Source organism: Oncorhynchus kisutch, linkage group LG17, assembly GCF_002021735.2.
Source record: "Oncorhynchus kisutch isolate 150728-3 linkage group LG17, Okis_V2, whole genome shotgun sequence".
Taxonomy (NCBI): domain Eukaryota; kingdom Metazoa; phylum Chordata; class Actinopteri; order Salmoniformes; family Salmonidae; genus Oncorhynchus; species Oncorhynchus kisutch.
This window is the reverse complement of record NC_034190.2, coordinates 50207988-50232271: the sequence shown is the minus strand read 5'-3', so window position 1 is coordinate 50232271 and position 24284 is coordinate 50207988. Positions and strand designations below refer to the sequence as shown.

The window sequence follows — 24284 nt, the reverse complement described above, 5'->3', positions numbered from 1 at the left end:
GAAGTAGCATCAATAGCATCAGTGCTATCACGGTGTATCGAAACGAGGTGGGCGTCAACAGGTCTCGGAACGTCCTCTGCCATCGACTTGTCATTGGATGCCCCGTCTGACAGACCACCGGTCTGTCCCTGAGATGGGGGTTCCCATTGGTGGAGGGAGCAGGAGGAAGAGGAGGTCGTCTGCTGCCTGAAGAGAGCATAGAGACAGTGGAGATTATAGCGACTATAACCAATAGGGAGCAATGAGCAGCACATTTCAGTGGTGCCTTTGGATGCAAGTCTATAAATGTATGATACAGCACGGCAATGTCTAGTACCTTTGTGGTTGTATTCTGGGTGGGTTCGGTGTAGGTCGTTGATGGACTCCACGGAATGTAGCTCGATCTCAGTTAGGTCCCGATCACTGATCCGGGTAAAAAATACTGGAGTGGTAGGGGATGGAGGGGGTTTTGCCATTTCCCCTTGAGGGAAGGAGGGAGAGAGAGAGAAGAGGGCGATAAAATTGAACCCACATGGCCTGTCATGGACACCAGATTTCTAAATGTTACTGCTGAAAATCTATATAAAACTGTTATCTGAAACGTGGAATTTGGACTCAGGGCTAAGACCAGTGGAGAGTTGATTGAGAACAGGCCTTTTGTCCGGCTGTGATTTTCTCCCCCACGTCAAGCCAAAATAAGAAGCCATTTTAGCCATGCAGCCTAGTTGATATCAGAACAAATGTACTGTACAACAATGCTATAAGCACACTAAGCTGCTACATATCGGCATGATGGCATTGATAGGCAGGCACTATTATTTTGATGATGTAAGGGACACATGAAATACTTTCACACGCACAAAAACACATGGATGATTCATCAAACCAAGCATGTCTACCCCTTTTCCTATTCTGGTATCCGGGCTTCACCCAAAAACTTTCCGGACACAATATTCACACAATCAATCAAGTGTCCAGCTAGTGCCATCCACCAAAATCAGCCACCTTGCGTTCTTCCCTCTCTCTGTTCTTACCTTCTGTTAATGATGATACAGGAGAAAGATACTGAATTCACGTGTCTCTGAGTGTGTCTCCACAAGAACAGAAAGCTGCTTTCAATACGTTCCCGATACGTGTCGACAACAAATGATGGAAAAGGTGAGGTGAACGCAGGACCATGATACACACAAACAGAATATTCATCCACCACGGTATTAGCCTTCTGAATAGAGTCCAGGTTGAAATACTGCCTCGTCACATGGAAGTGAGTCCAGTCCCAGTGTTTTGAGTCTGTGTCTTGTGACCCCGAACCCTGCCCTGTTCCCTGCTGCTAGCCCCTACCCTAACAGCTTCGACCCTAAAATAGAAGCTGGAACTAAGGTGGTATTAATAGCTGCTACTGGGCCATAGGATCATTCCATTATCCAACAGAGGCAGAGGAGACACAGTAAGCAACAGAACCCAGAGCAAAGTGAAAGGTCCCCGAATAGACTGCTTTTTAGTGTGTTAATATGTTATTAATATGCAATTCAACAAGTGATCCAATGACAGTGTAAAGCTAACAGTTTATCTATTCAATGTGAGACACATCAGGCTATATTGAAGTGGATGAGGAGACACAACATAGTGTAACACATTGTTACTGCTTGAGAGGTAGGCTACTGTACCATCACCCCAGATCCAGAAATGTTACAGATTTAAGCAAGTTTGCTGCAATTCTACACATTTTGCCATGCAGAGATAAGATTGAGCAATTTCATAACTCATTTGATGCAATTCTAATCATTTTGGGGTGGCATGGGGTGGAAAAAGATATTTGTAGTCTGCTGGCTGCTTGAGTAACTACCAATCACATTTCGTTTTGCTGACATATGGCTGATTGCCTGACTATCAGTCACTGACATAACAAGAGAAAAACTGTTGATGCGGAACCCAATTTTCAAATTCCCCTCGGCCACTAGTTGCCCTTCCCTGGGCTACAGTACCTTATGCGAGACTTCAGTGTAGGCCTACTATCTGTGCCATGAAAGTCCAGACCTCCTGACAGAGATGGTTGTGTTTTGAAAGTGTCCTGACAGTAGGCCTATTCACGTTTTTAAAAATAGGCAAAGACAGTAAGACAGAGCTTGTGTGAAAATGTTGTTATAAAACGTCATCATTTCTATACAATCATAAATTATTACAATATGCATACTATTTATGTATAGAAAGAAAGAGAAGTGTAGAAACAAATCATGTACGATCTTTCTTTGTTCATGACAGCAACATTTTAGTGTTGATCCACAATCCCAGCCTGTGTAGTGTTTTTCCTCCAAATGTTTAAAGAATGTGTAAATTAATCAACTACATTTCCCAAAATTCCTTGGTCTGACCATGGTCGCTGTTTTATCGAGAAAGCAGAATTCCCGAGTAGTCGAAAGAGTTGGCGACGGCGAGGTGTTTATGGAACGTGTTTTCGTCTGCAAGGAAGATACGATGTGGGCTCAGATGCTGTCTGGTGGCCGCGGGTTCGGATTCGGTTTCCGAGACCCGAGGGAGTGTCTACAGAGCGCTGGACTCGGATTAGCCGCGAGGCAGGAGAGGCATGCTTCAAATTCAGAAGTACTGTTCCATCAACCTGCAGGGCAAATGTATGCAGCTCACTAAAAGCCACCCAAAATGTAACAATTCTAAAGGATTTGTATATGCAGTTGTCCTTGTGCTTGGAAATATTGTATATTCATTTGAACCTACTTTTGGATTATTTTTTCATATACAGTTGAAGTCGGAAGTTTACATACACTTTAGCCAAATACATTTAAACTCAGTTTTTCACAATTCCTGACATTTAATCCTAGTAAAAATTCCCTGTTTTAGGTCAGTTACGTTCACCACTTTATTTTAAGAATGTGAAATGTCAGAATAACAGTAGAGAGAGTGATTTTATTTCACCTTTTCTTTCTTTCATCACATTCCCAGTGGGTCAGAAGTTTACATACACTCAATTATTATTTGGTAGCATTGCCTTTAAATTGTTTAACTTGGGTCAAACGTTTCGGGTAGCCTTCCACAAGCTTCCCACAATAATTTGGGTGAATTTTGGCCCATTCCTTATGACAGCTGGTGTAACTGAATCAGGTTTGTAGGCCTCCTTGCTCACACACGCTTTTACAGTTCTGCTCACACATTTTCTATAGGATTGAGGTCAGGGCTTTGTGATGCCCAATCCAATACCTTGACTCTGCTGTCCTTAAGCAATTTTGCCACAACTTTGGAAGTATACTTGGGGTTATTGTCCATTTGGAAGACCCATTTGCGACCAAGCTTTAACTTCCTGACGGATGTCTTGAGATTGCTTCAATATATTCACATAATTTTCCTCCCTCGTGATGCCATCTATTTTGTGAAGTGCACCAGTCCCTCCTGTAGCAAAGCACCCCCACAACATGATGCTGCCACCCCCGTGCTTCACGTTTGGGATGGTGTTCTTCGGTTTGCAAGCCTCCCCCTTTTTCCTCCAAACATAACGATGGTCATTATGGCCAAACAGTTCTATTTTTGTTTCATCAGACCAGAGGACATTTCTCCAAAAAGTACGATCTTTGTCACCATATGCAGTTGCAAACCGTAGTCTGGCTTTTTTATGGTTGTTTTGGAGCAGTGGCTTCTTCCTTGCTGAGCGGCCTTTCAGGTTATGCGATATAGGACTCGTTTTACTGTGGATATAGATACTTTTGTACCTGTTTCCTCCAGCATCTTCACAAAGTCCTTTGCTGTTTTTCTGGGATTTATTTGCACTTTTTGCACCAAAGAACGTTCCTTCCTGAGCGGTATGACGGCTGCGTGGTCCCATGGTGTTTATACTTGCGTACTATTGTTTGTACAGATGAACGTGGTACCTTCAGGTGTTTGGAAATTTCTCCCAAGGATGAACCAGACTTGTGGAGGTCTACAATTTTTTTTCTGAGAACTTGGCTGATTTCTTTTGATTTTCCCATGATGTCAAGCAAAGAGGAACTGAGTTTGAAGGTAGGCCTTGAAATACATTCACAGGTACACCTCCAATTGACTCAAATGATGTCAATTAGCTTATCAGAAGCTTTTCCAAGCTGTTTAATGGCACAGTCAATTTAGTGTATGTAAACTTCTGACCCACTGGAATTGTGATACAGTGAATTATAAGTTAAATAATCTGTCTTTGAACAACTGTTGGAAGAATTACTTGTGTCATGCACAGTAGACACAGTAGATGTCCTAACCGACTTGCCAAAACTATAGTTTATGACTTCAACTGACTTCAACTGTATAAGATTTCGATATATTTTGCTATCAAACCTTGATTTTGTTCTTATTTTGATGCATAAACCATTGCAATATGACAGAACAGTGATCATGTTTTTATGCTCCACGTTTTATCCCTCTCTTATTTGTGACACACTTGGTCACGCAAGTCAAATCTACATCTGTCCCAGCAGAATGCCTCCGCACCTGCGCCGATGCCCTCACTTGACTGGCTGCTACAGATGAGGATTTTAATTAAAAGCATGAGAGTAGGGGATTATTGATAGCCCCGCCTCAGAACCATTATCTCGAGAACGAATCTATTTGAGTGAACAATCCATTCCATTCATAGTCCCGATTCTCAGTTCTCGTGAGATTTCATTTCATCATTTACGCTGCTGGAGATTTACTGCCAAATGTTAATAGAATGTCATGTCTTTCTCCAAGGCTACACTAGCCCACTGCAAGTCACAGGGTCCTTCTCTGAAATCTTTCTTCGATTAATAGTATCCCTGTGGAAAAATGAGGGGTTGAGTACTAATCCGTTTTAAGAGTGGCATGTTATATTTTGTTTAGACCTTGTTTACACCTCTCACTGCTATTTACCATTGTAAAGAATGTATGTAGGACTGTCGTTCACTCTCTAGCGTCAATTAAGAAGAATAGGTAGGTAGGCATCCGGGAACACTGAACACATCGTACCTATCAGGCACTCGCCAGCACCGCTCCATCTTCGACGTCTAGCCACGTGTTACAGGCGAGAGGGATTTCACTATGCAGATTTGGGAACTGTCAGATATCCGGCGGTCATTGTATTGGCTATAGCGTCCATTTTGTGTCTCTCTATCAGAGCAAAGTCCATGGGGGAGAGACCGAGGGAAATTCATGGAGTCTATGATTGTTGGAGACGTAGCAGAGCTGACGGACAACCAGGTGAGAAAAATGTCTGAAAGCCAAGGCACACACGTGCGTGCATGCCCACACACAGACACAAGCACACATAACACCCACACACACACACACACACTCTCTCCTCCCACTTTTTTTTAAATCTCAAGGGCACGCTCACCCTCTTCACCAATGACAAGGGAGGAATGAATGATGATCTCATCGTCACCAAGACGGACCAAGGTTACCTCTACGTGGTGTCCAACGCTGGCTGTGCAGACAAGGACTCCGCCAACATGAAGGTCAGTAGTCCGCAGACATCCACGTTTTGGATGGATTTGTAATGCTTTGATAATATGTCATGTCTGTATGTGTTTCGTTTATCTGAGACTTTCTGTGCTTGCTGTAAGCTAGACTGGCAGAGTGTAAAGCAGCTGGCCATGGTGTGGATCTGGAGTTTCTGGAGGAATGTTTGATTGCCGTTCAAGGGAAGTTCTCTTTTGGCAACAGTTCTACTCGATATGTTTATATATCGGAAGGTTCCACAACGTTGTGCCCTCCTGAACATGGCCCTGCGTTAAAGTAGTGTTTGACCTGAGTCGTATTCATTAGGCAACAAATGGAAGAAAACAGACTGAAACAGGGACCGAGTAACTGATCTTGTCCAATAAGAAACACTTGTTTTCGTTTTCCATTTGAAAAACATTTGGCTACAGTGTGCACTAATGAATACAACCCTGTACATGTCCTCCTCAGGTCCCTCCATGGCCCAGGTGCTCCAGTCGGGTCTGACAGATGACCTCAGCAAGCTGACCTTCATGACCAGCACCTTGGCCACAGTGTTTGGGATCCAGGGCTGCAGGCTGACCTGCTGTGGTTCCCCCGGAGAGGATGGAGTGGAGGTGTCTCTTTCACTCGTTTCTGGTACTTCAGTAGAGGTGGATGTTCTTGTGTGCATTTCCTTCAAGTATCCTTTGTCTGAAAGCAGTAGGCCTTTGTAAACAAGAATGTGTTTATTTCCCTGTGAAGCAACCTGTCAAGTATTAGACATTTCCTCCTCCTCCTGCTCAGATCTCAGTGCCTAAGTCTGGCGTGGTGGCCGTGACTGAGCACCTGTTGGCCAACAGTGAGGTCAAGCTGGCCGGACTGGGGGCGCGAGACAGTCTGCGGCTGGAGGCAGGCCTCTGTCTCTATGGCAACGACATTGATGAGTCTACTACCCCTGTGGAGGCAACCCTGTTGTGGACTATAGGTGACTCCTCAAAATTATACACTCCCCTATAGAGCAGTATGGGTGGGTGGGTGGGCGGGCGTGCGTGCGTGTGTGTGTGTGCATCAGTGTTTGTGTTAGTTTATGTGTGCGTTTGTGTCTCTGTTTGTGCTAATTGGGTTGTTTGATGGACTTGCAGGAAAGCGGCGGCGTCAGGCGAAGGATTTCCCCAATGCGGAGATCATTCTCCCCCAGATAAAGGCGAAGACAGCGAGGAAGCGTGTGGGTCTGGTGTCCTCGGGACCCCCTGTCAGACAGCACACCCCCATCCTCAGGGTGAGTTAGAGGATCTCTACTAGCTATGACAAAATACAAGAACAATCTATGTATTTTCACTGTGGTGAGGTTTGAATAATCCTATGTAAAAATGTTATCATACCTACTTAGGATCAGGATGCCACGCCTGATTATTTCAGTTATCTTTCAGTGGGCCTACACTGGAGTGTTATTTAGGCCCAACTGGCCCACTGTTCCGTTGAAATGCAGCTGTGTGTGGATTGCTTTTGAGATTAGATTCGACTTTCATTTCATCTGTTTTTTTTCTTCAGGTGAGGTCACCAGTGGTTGCCCCTCCCCCTGCCTTAAAGCAGAACATTGCCATGGGTTACGTGGATGCGCCATACGCCAAGAATGGAACTCCCATTCAGGTGGAGGTGAGGAAGAAGCCGGTGGTCACCAAGAAGCCCTTTATGCCTACCAACTACTACTCTGGCCAGTAGATCTGTCTCTCAATGGACACCCAGTTTATGTGATCAGCCTGCATGCCAGTGGACAGTGACCTGACCAGACATACCTTCTCCCTTTAGAGATCAGTTCATCAGAGCAATTCTGCCCCCTTGTGTTTACCTTGAGCATTGACACTCAAAGCTGAAGGACAGCGAGGCTTCTTTAGCAACAGAGAACGGGTTATGAGTGTGTGTGTGTGTGTGTGTGTGTGTGTGTGTGTGTGTGTGTGTGTGGCCTCGCCTGCAGCCACAGCTCAACACAACTATAAACACAGCTGAACCCTTGATGATGAGGCTTTTCACTCCTGTTATCTGAAGCGTGTTAATGGTCCTCAGACCACAGTGAGTTGTATGAATGAGCCATACGGTTGGAAGGACAGGACAGGGAAATCGCTGACTGGTCCTCAAATGCAGCATAACGTGCTACGTAAACCAAGAGACAAAGCAGTATGTCGCTTGAACAGGACTAGTGTGCAAAACTTATTTTCTCCTTTCTAATACCAATTAGATGTTGAATTTTAAAAAAAACGTGCATTTTGCAGGCTTAGTGACCCAATGACGTGTGTGTTACATAAATGTTCACTAATTACTAACCTAATACCATATATCAACAGGACCAAACGCTCCATATGATTCCAAATTGTGATATTATATGTCATTAGGCTTGTACAATGATCTTAGTTCCCAACAACATTCCCAACAAAGTGAAACTTAACAATACAATACATGTTGTGTAGTGGAGGGTAAGTGCAGCTCATCCCCTTTTTTTAACATTCAACAAATGACCCACCTTTTACGGAGAAATTCGTCGAAAGTATAGAGACCTTTACTTTTTTCACAGGGGACCGGCGATCAGTTTTACACAACTATATATTTCTTCCCACCACTACATCACTGATGATATGCGTTAACATGTGGCCAAAAAACTTACAAGAAAGCTTTAGAAACTAGAAGTGGGACTATTGTAAAGTAACTTAGAGGTGTTCGGGGTCTCGCATCTCCCTTGTACGACTGAAATATTGTCTCAATGTTTTGGGATTGACGTGTGAATGCCTTCATTTTGTATAGCTAGGTAATTATGTCGTTTTTGTATCTCGCACCCTTCTATTTTCCTTGTCATATAGGGTGTAATTCACAATATAATACAAATTTCCCTTCGTTGTGGAATGCCTTAACTTTGAAGAAATTGCTTTGTATTTTTGGAGGTCACTAATTTCATGGCATCATGACTCCACTAGATCGAAGTTAAATATTATCTTTCACTGATCTCATTTGCTAAAATGTGCTCATTAGCTGCGAGTACGATTGTCATATTTGTATGGACTATAGTCACTGTTTATTCATGCATTAGTCAATGAGATTGATTAATGCACTGTGTTTTTGTCCATTTAACTGAGATTGTGTTGTTTATAAATTATTCTATAAATAATTAAACACGATAAAATGCACAAAATAAACCAATGAATTCGTTTCAAACTGCTAGTGTTATTTCCGTTCCTCACCACACAAATCCTCAGACAGACAACCCAAACAGGTTGATTCGATGAATTCATGCTTTGGGCACTTGGGTGAGAATCATCCTATGACTACAATACCCAACTTCGCCTACAATATCTAAAAAGAGGTGGAGCATGTCCGGTCTGGAAAGCGGTTACTGAGGAGAAGATGGTGGAATTTGAAACAGTAATGTGCTCGATACTCTGTCCCAAACACTTTGACAAATATTTTCTATCTCAACCTGGCATTAGATATCGGCTACCCGGAGACAATCACAGATAATATATTCTGAAACATTGAAGAAAACGAGATTCATCGAGTTGTAAAGCTAACTCAATGATATTGTCTGCCGTGGTGGCTGAAGCGTGGTGCCACTGAAAACGCGACGTGGGTGTATTGTTAGTTTGGCTAGCCAAGTTTTGGCTATATTTGTTTTGGAAATCTGGTGTCATCGCACAAACGGAGAACTTGAATATCCTCTGGGATTGTGTTCAAAAGACTGACACCGGTGGTGCCCTGCTGACAATTGGAAGGGAAGTGGTGAAGAAACCTGACTGGCGACATGCCAAGGATTAAAAAAGGGAAACGTGGTTCAAACAAGTGTAAGCTAAATGCTAACCCTTTATTTTTTATTTGTTTATACCAACACACGATCATGTGTAGTAGAAGTAATATCTTCTATACTGGACAAAGTAAGATGGCATAGCTAGTTAGCTAAGTGTTGTGCAACTGCCAGAATTGATCTGCACATGGAACAAAGTTACTAGCTATTATAATACTTCCTTATTGAATGTAAATGTATTTGATACTAATACATTATAACGGCTATAAGACAAAACTGTATGCTATGCATTGTTTTATTTTTGTATTCCTAGCTAGCCAATTCATATTGCCTTAGCTAACTTTGGTTTGTATAATTTACCACTTGATCATTCAAAGTGACATTACAACACAGTGTAACATAACGTTAGAGGCAAGTCTGCTCTAAAGCGAGACAAGCATGAACGGTAAAACGCTTGTCCCTGAGATTCTTTTTTAGCAGGGTTCGTGTCAGTCTCTGAAAATGTCTCAAGTGAGGTCATTTGCCTGTGATGGGCAAACACGACTCGAGCCTGGTCCTTTGACCGGCAATGCTGTCACATTTCACACGTTTAGATCGGAATGCGGGACATACAGTTACAATGATTGTGTGTGCGCTTTTCGTAATACCTATTGTGTGCCGACCACAGGTTTGCCAGAGCTTGTAGCAATATAACTAGCAGGGCGTTCTGCTCGCCGCCCCTGGTAAATTGTGGTTTGATGTGAGTAGTGCACATCACATGCTGACGCAACACTCCCGTGGACATTTCAATGGCGTACTCCTCACGTTTTCGTCTCCTTTTCAAAACCCATTGGAGGAGAAGATCAGAGGGGAGGGACCTCTGGCTTTCTCATCCAATGGATTTTGAGAAGGATATGACGAGGGGTAGAAGAGGAGCATGCCATTGGGTTCTTCTCTGTGTCGGATTGCTGAAGGTAAAACTCAGTTTTGCCAGATGTACAGGTGGCCAAATTTCAGAAGTGTGGCAGAAACCTCCAAATTATGGATCATAATGAACTTCTGCTCAACTAGAATGCATTAGCTAGCTATCTCCAAGTAAAATCCAGGTTTATCACAACCACAGACTAATCTCATAGTATATTTGACACTTAAACACAACTCTCCATATGACAATACTAAAGATGGCAGAATTAATCTTGTTCCATTTATGAGAATTATCCAACTGTAGAAAATGTCCTGACGGGTTTACAGAGAAGACTGTCTGGGGGAAGCAAGCGATATATTTCTGAAAGCAACATGAGGAGGTTTAGTCTCTGTCTAAAAGTCTCTTCCTCCACCCACGGCCAACTTGCTATCCATCCTCCCCTCTCCACCTGAACCCCTTTTACAGGCTCTCTCCGGCATGAGGTTCTACAATTGCAGCTGTCAGCCAAGGGCCCCCTGTCTCTCAAAGGTAACACAGCAGAGCTCCAACCCCTTGGCCTGCTTCAAACCTTACTCCTCATTTGTCACCAGGACCCATTTTATGCCTATGGCCATCTGTCAACTATTCCCGTTTGACCATCACATTCCAATACTTCCCCACCCACTTAACTCCTCTTTACCATTAGACGTCATTGTCACAATTAATATGGTCTTGCATGGCCCATGACGTTGCAGGTGTAATAGCTGCTTTCAAGCATTCCTAACCATAGCTGTGTTCAAATACCCATACTAACATAGTGTATACAACATACTTAATGGGTATATACAACATACTATATACTATTAGGTCATTTTAGTATACTGTAAACCATCGGTATCATTTCAGTTGAGTGTACTAGCGCTTCGCCTGTCTACCTGGAAGTTGATGCTGTTGCTTTGCAAACTCTTGGTAGCTTGTTAGTATAACAAACGACTAGCTAGACATTTTACGAATTCGGGTGTGTTCGTAAATGCAATCTGGAGTGTCAGAGTGCGCTCTGGGCGTTTGTAAATCCAGAGCGTTGTCAGATTGTCCGTTCGTAAATTCAGAGTGCTTCGCTCTCTGGCTGAGGAGTAAGGTTGATCCGAGCTTTCTGACCTCACAACGGCAGTCAAGCACCCAAGCTACCTGGCTAACGTTGGCTAGCTTGCTAGCTATTTCCAGACACAAATGAGAGAACAGAACTCACTCTGACCATTTTACTCGCCCTGGCAGAGCTGGTTAGACTGTTTGTTATCCAGAGTGTTGGTGACCTTAACTGTGCTGCTGGCAACAATTTAATTACGCTTTTTTTTTGCCAACATATATTCAACGGGTGTTGAGCGTTCGATAAATTCATCCGTTATTCTGCACTCTGGCACACTCAGACGAGAGTGCTCTGAAATCGAAGTAGATTGTTAATTCTGTCTATGTCCATTGAGAACGCACAATGACACTTAGCTAAGAATGACGCGAATAATCAACTCAATAAACGTTGGTTAATTGGATTGTAATTAATATACTGGCAAGTTCAAAGTATTAGTAGTCAACTAACGTTAGGTAACTAGTTAACAACATACTGGTACATATTACTGCTGTAATGCGATGTGGTTCATAAGGATAGCGTAGCTAACAAATTCAGCCAACAATGTGTAACGTAACTAATTTGAAAAGTCATTACTTTATGACATTGCTCAATATTTTCTTAACATTTGTCATAGTTAGTTAAAGCTATGAATTTGTATCCATTCTCTCGTCGGACTTTGGCAGCATATTTTCTGTCGTTTTCTTCAAATCTGAGAATTGTGAAGCCATGCCCATTTGCTGAAGAAATGCATTATGGGCCCAAAAAGCACGGAAATAGTGTCCACTTGCTTGTATACTTCATATTTTGGCGAATTTAGAACGACATCTGGGAACTTTTGGCGTACTAACTATATCCGTACTATGACCAGTTGAGTACTACATACTCAATTTATGTCACAAATGGTGTGATTCGCATGAGTATTTGTACACAGCTCTTGTCTTTTGGGAGTTGACTGCCATATGTTTTCCCCTGCCTCACATCACCTCAGCTGGTCTCATGTCCCAGGATTCCCAGCATTCTCTCCCCCTCTGTCCTGCTAACGCTGTATCACCAGATGGATACTCCCAGCGCCACCCTCCCCTCTCCTGATTGTGATGCCATGTTAGCCAACTCACTGACCTCACTCTTCTCATAGAGGCTTCATTCAGAATGCTGCATGGCACTCTCTCAAAACCAGAGCATTACCATTCGTCAGCTTTCCTATCGCATACACCCTGTGTTGTTTTGATGCTCTATGGTTCACGTTCTTTCCTCAGAGAAATCTGTTTGTAATTCCAGTCATGTTGTGATGTGCCAGAATCTGACTTACCGTAGGTTTTTAACCTTGAGCAGCTGGGAAATTGCTTATGAAAATCTGTGTTAAAGACTCAATTGGCCAAGACTAAGTCTATATGTGGGCACAGGAAGCCAATGCAGGTATGTGAGAGACAGTATAGTCCCCAGTAGGGGGGGGGGGGGGGGGGGGGTGACGACAATGAGGTCCCGCCCTTTCCTCCCACTGGACGTATGGGGAGAAGAGAAGCCCTGCCACTCAAGCGCCTCCCCTTGGCATGACTGAGGTGCACTGTAGACAGTTGTGGCAACGTTGAGTGATCGCTATGGGCTGACACGTGCATGGTGTTTCGGAACACAGGCACGCACACTCCCCGGGGGTCAAGGTTGACCAGTAAGTCACGTGACTGATAAAGGCCCACTCAGGATCACTAGTAACAGAGTGGTGAGATGAGTGACACTTATTGAATTAGATCAATGGCAGTCATTGTAGAATAGAAACTAAATTCTGGAATTCTGGAAGCCATTGTTTATCTTTGGACTTCATAGTAAATGTGGTCATACTATGTATATTTTTTAATTAAGCCTTTATTTAACTAGGCAAGTCAGTTAAGAACAAATTGGCCTACCCCGGCCAAACCCTAACTCGGACGACGCTGGGCCAATTGTGTGCCGCCCTATGGGACTCCCAATAAATTCCGGTTGTGATACAGCATGGCATCGAACCAGGGTCTGTAGTGATATGTAGTGCCTTAGACCGCTGCACCACTTGGGAGCCCATATTACATAAGCTTGGAGGTCATACTATTATACAAGCCTGAGGACACTACAATACTGTTGTATTGAACAGGAAGGGGATTGTATCGCTGGATTCCCTCCGTCCAGGTCTGTCAGCCCGGTGAACTTTCCTCCAGTAAAGCTCTCTGCTGGGGCAGGCCAGATGACTGGCTGGGCTAGTGGGATAGAGATATAGGTAAAGGTGTGGGGGGGTTGGGCTGTGGGGGGGTCAGCCTGGCCAGGACTGGGTTAGGCTCCCATGCTGGCTCAGGACTTTCTAATGTTGTCAGGATTACCGTGGGCCAGTCACATAGTCGTTGCAGTGAGCCGACCGGTCATTGTGTGGGATGGGGGTCAGGCAGGTCGTGTCAGTGTGACCCAGAGGGTACTACCTCACTGTGGAACATGGAAACTATGGATTCTACAGGGAACAGTACTGTAGTAAGAGGAAAGGTCATACCTGTGTCAGGGCCACTGAGGTCGTGGATCTCATTGATATCCATAAAGCCCTCCATGGTAGACGAACTGTCAAATCAAGATGGAAACATACAAGTCAAATGTTATCCAATTGACCAGAAATACTGTTGATTTAATTGAAGCACATGTACAAGTTGAAAGACTTGTGAGAGGTTGTCCTGAAGAGCTGTCCCTCACTTTGAATTAAGGCAGGAAATCAACATTTGCCCGACAGTTGGTATCTGTAGTTTTAATAGCAGACAGTGCAGAACCAGTCAAATGTTAATGTTATGGAGACTATGGTGTTTCTGCCACCTGTCAGGTCAGGGCCACAGTCCGGTAGCTGTGCTACTGGCAGTGCCAGTCGGTTCAAATCAAAGGTTATTCATTTATTGCATTCACAGATTTGCAGATGTTATCGCAGGTGCAGCGAAATCCTTGTGCGTCAAGCTCCAACAATGCAGTAATACCTAGCAACAAATAAAACACACATAATCCAGAAAAATTCTCTAAGTTACCTAGGATGAGCCATGACTAGAATACAGTATATTACGTGTAGTATGTAAACATTTAAGTGAGCAGTGTTCCGTGACTGTATGTACATAGGGCAGGAGTCTCAAGGTTCAGGGCAGGATACTGGGCAGAGGGCTGCAAGTGTTGACTGCTTAACAGTCTGATGGTCTGGAGATGGAAGCTGCTTCTCAGTCACTCGGTCCCGTCTTTGATGCACCTCTGTCTCCGCCGTCTAGATGTTAGCGGGGTGAACAGGCCTTTGCTCGGTTGCTGGGGTCCTTTTGATCTTCTTGGAGGGCAGGCGGTGTGCCTCTGGTGATGCGTCGGGCTGACCGTGCCACCCTCTGGGGAGCCCTGCGGTTGCGGATGGTGCGATTGCCGTACCAGGCGGTGACACACCCTGACGGGATGCTCTCGAATTGTGCATCTGTGGAAGTTTTTGAGGGTCGTAAGGGCCCAAGCCAAGTCTTCAGCCTCCTGAGTATGAAGAGGCACTGTTCGGCCGTCTTCACCACACTGTGTGAAAGGACTGTTTCAGGTTGTTAGTGATTAGCACACTGAGAAACTTGAAGCTTTTGACCCTCTCCTCTGTGGCCCCGTCGATTTGGATGGGGGCTTGCTTTCTGCTGTAGTCCATAATCCTTAATTTGTGTTGAGGGTGAGGTTATTTTCTTTCCACCAGTCTGCCAGGGCTCTCATCTACTCCCTGTAGGCGGTCTCACCGTTGTTGGTAACCAGGCTGTTGTGTCGTTAGCAAACTTGATGATTTTGTTTTGAGGAGTGCATGGCCACGCGGTCATGGGTGAACAGGGTGTACAGGAGGGGGGCTCTGTTGGGGATCAGTGTGGTTGCCTACCTTCACCACTTGGTGTCAGGAAGTTCAGGACCCAGTTGCACAGGGAGGGGTTCTGACCCATTGGCCCTGAGCTTAGTGATGTGATTGGAGGGTACTGTGGTGTTGAAGGCTGAGTTATAGTCGATGAACAACATTCGTACATAGGTATTTCTCTTGTCCAAGTGGGATAGCGATTTCATAAACTATGGTTCGGGAATCAAAGTGAGCCCTGGGCATGTTAGAGGTGGGTCACGGGTTATGAGAATACATCTATAATCACACAGTTATTTCTTAGTTTGGCCCTATGGAGGACGATTTGGGTCATGGGTTGACTGTTAGTTTCTCATTTGGGTATCAAGCTGAAAAAGTTGAAGATCCCCAGGTCTAGGGTGTAAGGAGGTGATATGGTCCCTAACTAGCCCCTCAAAGCACTTCATAGTGACAGACGTGAGTGGTGCGGGGCGATAGCCATTTAGTTCAGTTACCTTCGCTGTCATGGGCGCAGGAACAACGCGGCCAGCATTCCCAGTTTAGCTACGCGGATGTGCTCGTGTCAGCTCCGCGGGCAGAATAGACCCTGCTCTCTATAAGGAGCGGCTCCTAGGATATCATTACTGACGGACACCAACAGCTGAGCCACTGACAGCGACATGGTTCACTTTGAGCTCACTCTTCTTCTCTCCCCCCCCGGTCCCCCTGTCCTGCTCTCACTTCCTCTCCTCTCTGTCCTCAATTCTTTCTCTCGTTCCCATAGGCGGGAGGAATGGGGTGAAGGGTGAGTCGGGTGCCAGTGATGATGAGCTGGCGTCTGACGTGCTCAGTCACTACAGCAGCGCCAGCGAGAGCGCCTCAGTCGTGGACGAGGCCACTGGTGGGTACACACACACACACACACACACACACACACACACACACACACACACACACAGAGAGAGAGGACAGCATCATTGCCTTGTGTATCTGGTCCACCACAGGGGGAGGTGGTGAGCCAGTAGATGAACAGACTGCCCAGGAGGAGACAGAGGACAAGCTGAAACAATGTATAGATAACCTGATGGACAAAAGGTGCGTCTCACAGGTTTTAAAATGTTTTTACGAAAGGACTTATTGTACACATTTTAACTGCACAAAAAACGAAAGCCACCGATGCTGCTAGTACTTGGCTAAATGGACAATAGGAACATGCGGTGCCTTCAGAAAGTATTCAAACCTCTTGACTTTTTCCACATTTTGTCATTAAAGCCTGAATTCGAAATTGATTTAATTTACATTGTTTGCCATTGGCCTACACACAATAATATCCCGTAATGTCAAAGTGGAATTATGTTTACAAATTAATTTAAAAAAATGTAATGTCTTGAGTCAATAAGCATTCAACCTCTTTGTTATGGCAAGCCTAAATAAGTTCAGGAGTAAAAATGTGCTTCAAGTCACATAAGTTGCATGGACTGTGTGCAATAATAGTGTTTAACATGAGTTTTGAATGACTACCTCATCTCTGTACCCCACACATACAATTATCTGTAAGGTTCCTCAGTCGAGCAGTGAATTTCAAACATAGATTCAGCAACAAAGACCAGTGAGGTTTTCCAATGCCCTGCGAAGAAGGGCACCTATTGGTAGATGGGTACAAGTACTTTTTAAAATAAAAAAGCAGACATTGAATATCCATTTGAGCCATTTGGTGAAGTTATTAATTACATTTTGAATGGTGTATCAATATCAAATCAAAGTTTATTTGTCACGTGCTCCGAATACAACCGGTGTAGACCTTACAGTGAAATGCTTACTTACAGGCTCTAACCAGTAGTGTGAAAGAAGGTGTGTGTAGGTAAGTAAAGAAATAAAACAACAGTAAAAAGACATTTGAAAATAACAGTAGCCAGGCTATATACAGACACTGGTTAGTCGGGCTGATTGAGGTAATATGTACATGTAGGTATGGTTAAAGTGACGATGTATATATGATAAACGGAGAGTAGCAGCAGCAGTTTGGGAGGGGGGGGGGCACACAATGCAAATAGTCCGGCTAACCATTTGATTACCTGTTCGGGAGTCTTATGGCTTGGGGGTAAAAACAGTTGAGAAGCCTTTTTGTCCTAGATTTGGCACTCCGGTACCACTTGCCATGCGGTAGTAGAGAGAACAGTCTATGACTGTATAGACAGTCACTACAAAGACACAGGTGTCCTTCCTAACTCAGTTGCCGGAGAGGAAGAAAACCTCTCAGGGATTTCACCATGAGGCCAAAGGTGACTTTAAAACAGTTGAATGGCTGTGATGGGAGAAAACTGAGGATGAATCAACAACATTGTAGTTACTCCATAATACTAACCTAATTGACAGCATGAAAAGACGGAAGCCTGTACAGAATAAAAATATTCCAAAACATGCATCCTGTTTGCAATAAGACACTAAAGTAAAACTGCAAAAAATGTTGCACGGAAATGGACTTTGTCCTGAACATAAAGCATTATGTTTGGGGCAAACACAACACATCAGCATGGTGGTGGCTGCATGGGGTTATGGGTATGCTTGTCATTGGCAAGGACTAAGGAGGTTTTAGGATAAAAAGAAACGGAATGGAGCTAGGCACAGGCAAAATTCTAGAGGAAAACCTGGTTGTCTGTTGCTTTCCAACAGACACCAGGAGACAAATTCACCTTTCCACAGGACAGTAACCTAAGACACAAGGCCAAATGTCAACTGGAGTTGCTTACCAAGATGACATTGAATGTTTTTGAGTGGCCTGGTTACAGTTTGGACTTAAATCTGCTTGAAAATCGATGGCAAGACTTGAAAATGTCAGTCTAGCATGATCAACGAACAACTTGAGACCTTAAAGAATTGTAAAGCTAACGTGCAAATATTGTACAATCCAGGTGTGCAAAGCTCTTAGACTTACCCAGAAAGACTCACAGCTATAATCACTGCCAAAGGTGATTCTAACATGTATTGACTCAATACTAATCTAATCAAGATATATTAGTGTTTAATTTTTCATGATATGTAGATTTTTTTAAAATATACAAATCTTCCAATGAGAGAGAGTTTTGTTTAAATCGTTGACAAACAATCTACACAAATCCCACTCTGTAAAAAGTCAAGTGGTGCGAATACTTCCAACAATGGTGTAAGAGTTGTCCTCTCGTAACGACAGCATTAGTCAGAGATGTGTAGCGACGTACTGACGTGGCCCTTCCTCCCGTCCCGCTCAGTGCAAAGACGCGCCTGGCAGCCCTAGACTCTCTGGGAGGGGCCTTTTCCTCCAAGCTGGTCTATGACTTCCTGTTAGAGAGACGCCTCACCGTCAGCGACTGCCTGGAGAGGAGCCTGCGCAAGGGTGAGACGCCACAGCACTGTGTGTGGGTTGTGGTCTATGAATTACGGTGGTAAATATAGTCAAACGTACATCACTTTAGGTGGTGCTGGTCAGAGTAAAAACTTGAAAAGATGATTAGGACTTACACTTGCTCTACCATACCTTTTATTTGGCTTGAAATGTAACTATTTCTATCCTAAATGGACCCTCATCGAGTCTGAATTTAGGCTCTACGAATTCAGTTAATCTTCTGATTGACCAAGTCCCGCGATAGCCGGACTTCTCTTGTCGAGCTTGTAAAAAGGGATCTGACCCCTTTTCCGTCCCTCTACTCTGTTTCTGTCCCTTCTCTCCGTTCTTCTCTCTCAGGTGGTGGAGAGGAGCAGGCTGCAGCGGCCACTGTGTGTGCCCAGCTGTGTGTGCAGCTCGGCGGGGGGGACGAGGGTGAGGAGGGTTTCAAGATCCTCCGGCCCGTCCTCAGCGCCATCATGATTGACGGCTGTGCCAGTGTGGCCGCCCGCCAGAGCGTGAGTGTCACCGTTGGCCTTCGTCACACTCCTGTTGTCAACGGCAGTTTTTCCACTAAGAGTGGCTTCTTGTAAGTTGACGTTTTATAAAAGCTGTTCATCCCTCTTCCTCTTGCAGTGTGCCCGAGCGCTGGGTATGTGCTGCTACGTTTCTGCTGCGGAAGACGGAGAGGTGAGATTCTCTAGAAATCCTTTTCATCCTATTTCTCTGTAGTTGGAAAAGAGATGTAGTATGGAAAATCAAGATCCATAAATTGAGTCTGAACTCTCTCTCTCTCTCTCGCTTTTTCTCTGTCATAATTTTTTCCTCTTTCCCTCTGTGGCAGGACTTGGTGAAATCCATGAGTCACCTGGAGAGTGTGTTCACCATGTCGTACCCCAACCGCGAGGGCACCCTGCCCACCCCCAATGCCGGTACCCCTGGGCTCCACGGCGCCGCCCTGCATGCCTGGGCCCTGCTCGTCACCCTCTGCCCCGCCTCCCGCCTCACTGTGCTGCTGGACCTGTGAGTGACACACACAGACCGACAGTGTCTCAAATGACACCCCCGATCCCCATTTAGTGCCGTAGTGCTGTCCTGCATATTTGACTAAAGAAGTGCACTGCATGACCACGACATGGGGAATAGGGTGCCATTTGAGACACAACCAGGATCTGAATATATATAACCTGCCACGTTGCTCATCTCACGTCCTCGGTCTCCTCTTGTGCTCAGACATCTACCCAAGCTACAGGCCTGCCTGGAGAGCAGCGACGTGAACTACAGGATAGCTGTGGGGGAGACCATAGCCTTGCTGGTTGAACTGGGAAGAGATATAGACAGGGTATGTTTTGCCTAATGAACAACCCGGGGCTGTATGGATCAAGCATCTGAGTAGAAGTGCTGATTTCTGATCAGTTTTGCTTTCTTGATCACAATGAATATGATTGGGGGGGCTCAAACACAATATGCAGGCAATGTAGAGGAAGTGGGAGGGTAATCCCCGCTGATCTTTGTTTTTCTGTGTAGGAATTTGAGTTTGAAGACAGCGACACGCTGTGCGAGTCCCTGAAGGGCCTGGCCACCGACGGCAACAAGCACCGTGCCAAGAACGACAGGAGGAAACAGCGCACCATATTCAGAGAGGTGCTACATTACATTGAGGTGAGGAACCACGAGTCGCCCTGAACCGGTGCAAGGTTCTAACGTTGCTCGAGGGTTTTTAAATCAAACCAGGCCAGTCACTGTAACTGGAGACAGTTGGTCAGTCAGTGAGAGAAATATGTCATGTTGATTTTTTAAATTTTTATGACATTTTTGCCCAACGTCGTGCAGAACGAGGACTTCTCCGAGGAGAAGATCCGCTTTGGTGTGGAGGGCATCTACATCGACAGCTGGATGCGCAGGAGGGTCTACGACGCCTTCAAAGAGGTGCTGGAGTCTGGAGTGAGACACCATCTTCAGGTTTGAACAAGCATCTAGGTCTATAATTGTGTTTGTAGGATATAGTTGATATCTATGCTATAAAAATACTATCTCTGCAACCAGCATGTTCTAATCAAACCTTTCTGGAAGGTGTTTGATGCTTGCTTGCCTCTTGTATATCCTTTGGAAATGGCTAGTTTTAAATGGTGTGCCTGGTCTTGTCTCTAGTTTAACCCGCTGCTGAGGGACATATTTGGCCTGGGACCCCCCCTGATACTGGACTCGTCTGTCAAATCCAGCAAGATCTCCCGTTTCGAGAAGGTGACCCCCATGGCCTATGACTGTCTCCAAACACACCTACCACCAGCACATAACCACTCGTCATGAAACCACGACCACTGACAAATACCCACTTAACCTGACACTTAACTGTTCAACAACCACATGGTGCATTTCATGTGAGAGCTCCACTGTCTAATTATACTGAACAAAAATATCAACTTAGAATGCAACAATTTCAAAGGTTTTACTGAGTTACAGTTCATATAAGGAAAATCAATCAATTGAAATGAGTTCATTTGGCTCTAATCTATGGATTTCACATGACTGGGCAGGGGTGCAGCCAAGTGGGTGGGCTTTGGAGGGCATAGGCCCACCCACTTAGCAGCCAGCCCACCCATTGGGGAGCAAGGCTTAGCAAATCAGAATGAGATTTCCCCTACAAAATAGCTTTATTACAGACAGAAAAACTCCTTAGAAGCCCCCCACTGACGATCCACTACATGAAGAAGCCGAATGTGGAGGTCCTGGGCTGGCGTGGTTACACATGCTCTGCTGTTGTGAGGCCGTTTGGACGTACTGCTAAATTCTCTAAAACGTTGGAGGAAGCTTATGGTAGAGAAATGAACCTTCAATTCTCTGACACCAACTCTGGTGGACATTCCTGCAGTGAGCATGCCAATTGAAAAAATATGTGGCCTTTTGTTACAAATCGGCATATTTTAATGTGGCCTTTTATTGTCCCCAGCATAAGGTGCACCTGTGTAATGCCCATGCTGTTTAATCAGCTTCTTTATATGCCACACTGGTCAGGTAGAAAGATAGGCTCACTAACAGGGGTGTTTAAAAAAAAAAATGTGTGCACAAAATTTGAGAGAAATAAGATTTTTGTGCGAATGGAAAATGTCTGGGATTTTTTATTTCAGCTCATGAAACATGGGACCAAAACTTTACATGTTGTGTTTATTTTTGTTCAGTGTAAATGCATGTCGGTTAAACAAAAATGTACTGGTCCGTTTTGATTTAGCAGTACCATGAAATGTTATGAGTTTGCCTAGTCTTCACAGGACTGCCCTCCATATTGGCATTCTCTATTTTGAAGGGTGTAAGTCTAACCTGTTTTTATTTTCCTCTCACAGCATCTGTTCAACTCCGCGGCATTCAAAGCCAGGACTAAACTAAGGAACAAAGTGAGGGACAAGAGAGCAGATGTGATGTGAGGAATTGATGAAAGTGCCGTAGCCATATAGGACGAGGACTGAGAAGAATACTGGGGTGTATTCATTGAAGCGAAAGGTCTGGAATGTTGGAGACCAATGTAATGAATAGAGCTGACATGATTTCCTAGTCAAAATGACAGACAATCCTATCTGTTCTACACAGTACATTTCTATAGTGAACCTTCTGTAACGTTGCATTGTCATCCTGCTCCCTACCCTTCGTCTCACAGGACCCAGTGGCTGCTGCCATACCAGGGACTTTGCAGACGGTGCAAATGTGTTTTTATTTTATTTAACACCTCAATAAAACTGACCTATGAGATGCCTGAAAATAAAAAAAGGTAGTTTATTGTACCTTTTTTTTTTTTTTGTAGTATTTTGGAAGAACGTCTAAAACCATTTTTGGTCATGTATTTTACTTTCTAATTTATTGGAAGTGGGAGAACAGTATGATTTTTAAAGTAAGTTATTTTTAGACTTCAAATATGGGAAGAGGACTAAGAATTATGGTGTAATTTTTTATGTATATTTTTATGCAGGTTGGTTGTGCATAATAATGCATATGTATATACAAATGCATATGTATGTATTCAAGGAGTGCATTGAAGAATGGAGATGTATTTTGACAAGCAATGCTATAATAACCCAAAGGGTTCGGCAAATTAATTGATTATGGATAAATTAAATGTAATAAACACTCACACCAAGACTATTTGTTGATTATTTTCTTTAAGTGGGTTTAAAAAATATATTTGAATGTTGACATTGTACTGCAGATACCAAAGGCAAGGCCTGAAAAGGTACCAATTAAACTCAGCAAAAAAAGAAACGTACTATCACTGTCAACTGCGTTTATTTTCAGCAAACTTAACATGCGTAAATATTTGTATGGACATAAGATTCAGCAATTGAGACGAACTACAAGTTTCACAAATGTGACTAACAGAAATTGAATGTGTCCCTGAACAAGGGGGGGGGGGGGGGGGGGGTCAAAAGTAACAGTATCTGGTGTGGCCACCAACTGCATTTTACTGCAGTGCATCTCCTCCTCATGGACTTTGCCAATTCTTGCTGTGGGATGTTACCCCACTCTTCCACCACAGGTCCCAGACTTGCTCAATGGGATTGAGATCCAGGCTCTTCGCTGGCCATGGCAGAACACTGACATTCCTGTCTTGCAGGAAGTCATGCACAGAACGAGCAGTATGGCTGGTGGCATTGTCATGCTGGAGGGTCATGTCAGGATGAGCCTGCAGGAAGGGTACCACATGAGGGAGGGTCATGTCAGGATGAGCCTGCAGGAAGGGTACCACATGAGGGAGGGTCATGTCAGGATGAGCCTGCAGGAAGGGTACCACATGAGGGAGGGTCATGTCAGGATGAGCCTGCAGGAAGGGTACCACATGAGGGAGGGTCATGTCAGGATGAGCATGCAGGAAGGGTACCACATGAGGGAAGGTCATGTCAGGATGAGCCTGCAGGGAGGGTCATGTCAGGATGAGCCTGCAGGAAGGGTACCACATGAGGGAGGGTCATGTCAGGAGGAGCATGCAGGAAGGGTACCACATGAGGGAGGGTCATGTCAGGATGAGCATGCAGGAAGGGTACCACATGAGGGAGGGTCATGTCAGGATGAGCATGCAGGAAGGGTACCACATGAGGGAGGGTCATGTCAGGATGAGCATGCAGGAAGGGTACCACATGAGGGAGGGTCATGTCAGGATGAGCATGCAGGAAGGGTACCACATGAGGGAGGGTCATGTCAGGATGAGCCTGCAGGAAGGGTACCACATGAGGGAGGGTCATGTCAGGATGAGCATGCAGGGAGGGTCATGTCAGGATGAGCATGCAGGAAGGGTAGACCATGACGGACCCTCCACCTCCAAATCAATCCCGGTCCAGAGTACAGGCCTCAGTGTAATGATCATTCCTTCGAAGATAAACGCAAATCCAACCAAATCAGATTTATTTGTCACATACACATGGTTAGCAGATGTTAATGCGAGTGTAGTGAAATGCTTGTGCTTCTAGTTCCGACAATGCAGTAATAACCAACGAGTAATCTAACCTAACAATTCCAAAACTACTACCTTATACACACAAGTGTAAAGGGATAAAGAATATGTACATAAAGATATATGAATGAGTGATGGTACAGAACAGCATAGGCAAGATGCAGTAGATGGTATCGAGTACAGTATATACATATGAGATGAGTAATGTAGGGTATGTAAACAAAGTGGCATAGTTTAAAGTGGCTAGTGATACATGTATTACATAAAGATGCAGTAGATACATATACATATGAGATGAGTAATGTAGGGTATGGAAACATTACCCCTGCCTGGTGATAGAAAACCGCGACTCGTGTGAGAGCACTTTTTGCCAGTCCTGTCTGGTCTAGCGACGGTGGGTTTGTGCCCATAGGCGACGTTGTTGCAGGTGATGTCTGGTGAGGACCTTCCTTGCAACAGGCCTACAAGTCCTC

General features: G+C 44.5%; 2 protein-coding genes across 6 annotated transcripts; both read left to right on the top strand.

Moving 5' to 3' along the window:
• Positions 1–4724: 4724 nt before the first annotated feature.
• LOC109908575 (aminomethyltransferase, mitochondrial-like) lies at positions 4725–8598 on the top strand. Of its 3 annotated transcripts, none has more exons than XM_031794006.1 (6): positions 4725–5172; positions 5298–5429; positions 5542–6065; positions 6199–6379; positions 6537–6673; positions 6946–8574. In XM_031794006.1, exons 3-6 carry the CDS (start codon positions 5853–5855, stop codon positions 7114–7116), a joined length of 702 nt encoding a protein of 233 aa, XP_031649866.1. In that variant the 5' UTR covers positions 4725–5172; positions 5298–5429; positions 5542–5852; the 3' UTR covers positions 7117–8574. The 3 variants fall into 3 exon arrangements, with proteins under 3 accessions (XP_031649866.1, XP_031649867.1, XP_020362830.2); XM_020507241.2 differs by having other exon boundaries at positions 4726–5172; positions 5884–6065; positions 6946–8598; XM_031794007.1 differs by having other exon boundaries at positions 4725–5429.
• Positions 8599–8744: 146 nt separating this feature from the next.
• LOC109907833 (interferon-related developmental regulator 2) lies at positions 8745–22505 on the top strand. Of its 3 annotated transcripts, XM_020506068.2 has the most exons (13): positions 8745–9221; positions 10551–10613; positions 15798–15914; positions 16018–16108; positions 18262–18386; positions 18735–18892; positions 19011–19064; positions 19219–19397; positions 19608–19716; positions 19902–20036; positions 20208–20336; positions 20526–20618; positions 21716–22505. In XM_020506068.2, exons 1-13 carry the CDS (start codon positions 9182–9184, stop codon positions 21794–21796), a joined length of 1374 nt encoding a protein of 457 aa, XP_020361657.1. In that variant the 5' UTR covers positions 8745–9181; the 3' UTR covers positions 21797–22505. The 3 variants fall into 3 exon arrangements, with proteins under 3 accessions (XP_020361657.1, XP_020361658.1, XP_031649865.1); XM_020506069.2 differs by lacking the exon at positions 10551–10613 and having other exon boundaries at positions 8747–9221; XM_031794005.1 differs by lacking the exon at positions 10551–10613 and having other exon boundaries at positions 8747–9221; positions 15798–16108.
• Positions 22506–24284: the final 1779 nt, after the last annotated feature.

Bases quoted from the DNA above. Each gene is read 5' to 3' on its own strand.
- LOC109907833 (XM_020506068.2), top strand. From the start codon at position 9,182: ATGCCAAGGATTAAAAAAGGGAAACGTGGTTCAAACAAGT. The intron at 10,614-15,797 runs GTAACACAGCAG...TCGTTCCCATAG, and splicing joins GGGCCCCCTGTCTCTCAAAG to GCGGGAGGAATGGGGTGAAG. The intron at 20,619-21,715 runs GTGACCCCCATG...TTCCTCTCACAG, and splicing joins AGATCTCCCGTTTCGAGAAG to CATCTGTTCAACTCCGCGGC.
- LOC109908575 (XM_031794006.1), top strand. From the start codon at position 5,853: ATGAATACAACCCTGTACATGTCCTCCTCAGGTCCCTCCATGGCCCAG. The intron at 6,066-6,198 runs GTGGATGTTCTT...CCTCCTGCTCAG, and splicing joins TTTCTGGTACTTCAGTAGAG to ATCTCAGTGCCTAAGTCTGG. The intron at 6,380-6,536 runs GTGACTCCTCAA...ATGGACTTGCAG, and splicing joins AACCCTGTTGTGGACTATAG to GAAAGCGGCGGCGTCAGGCG.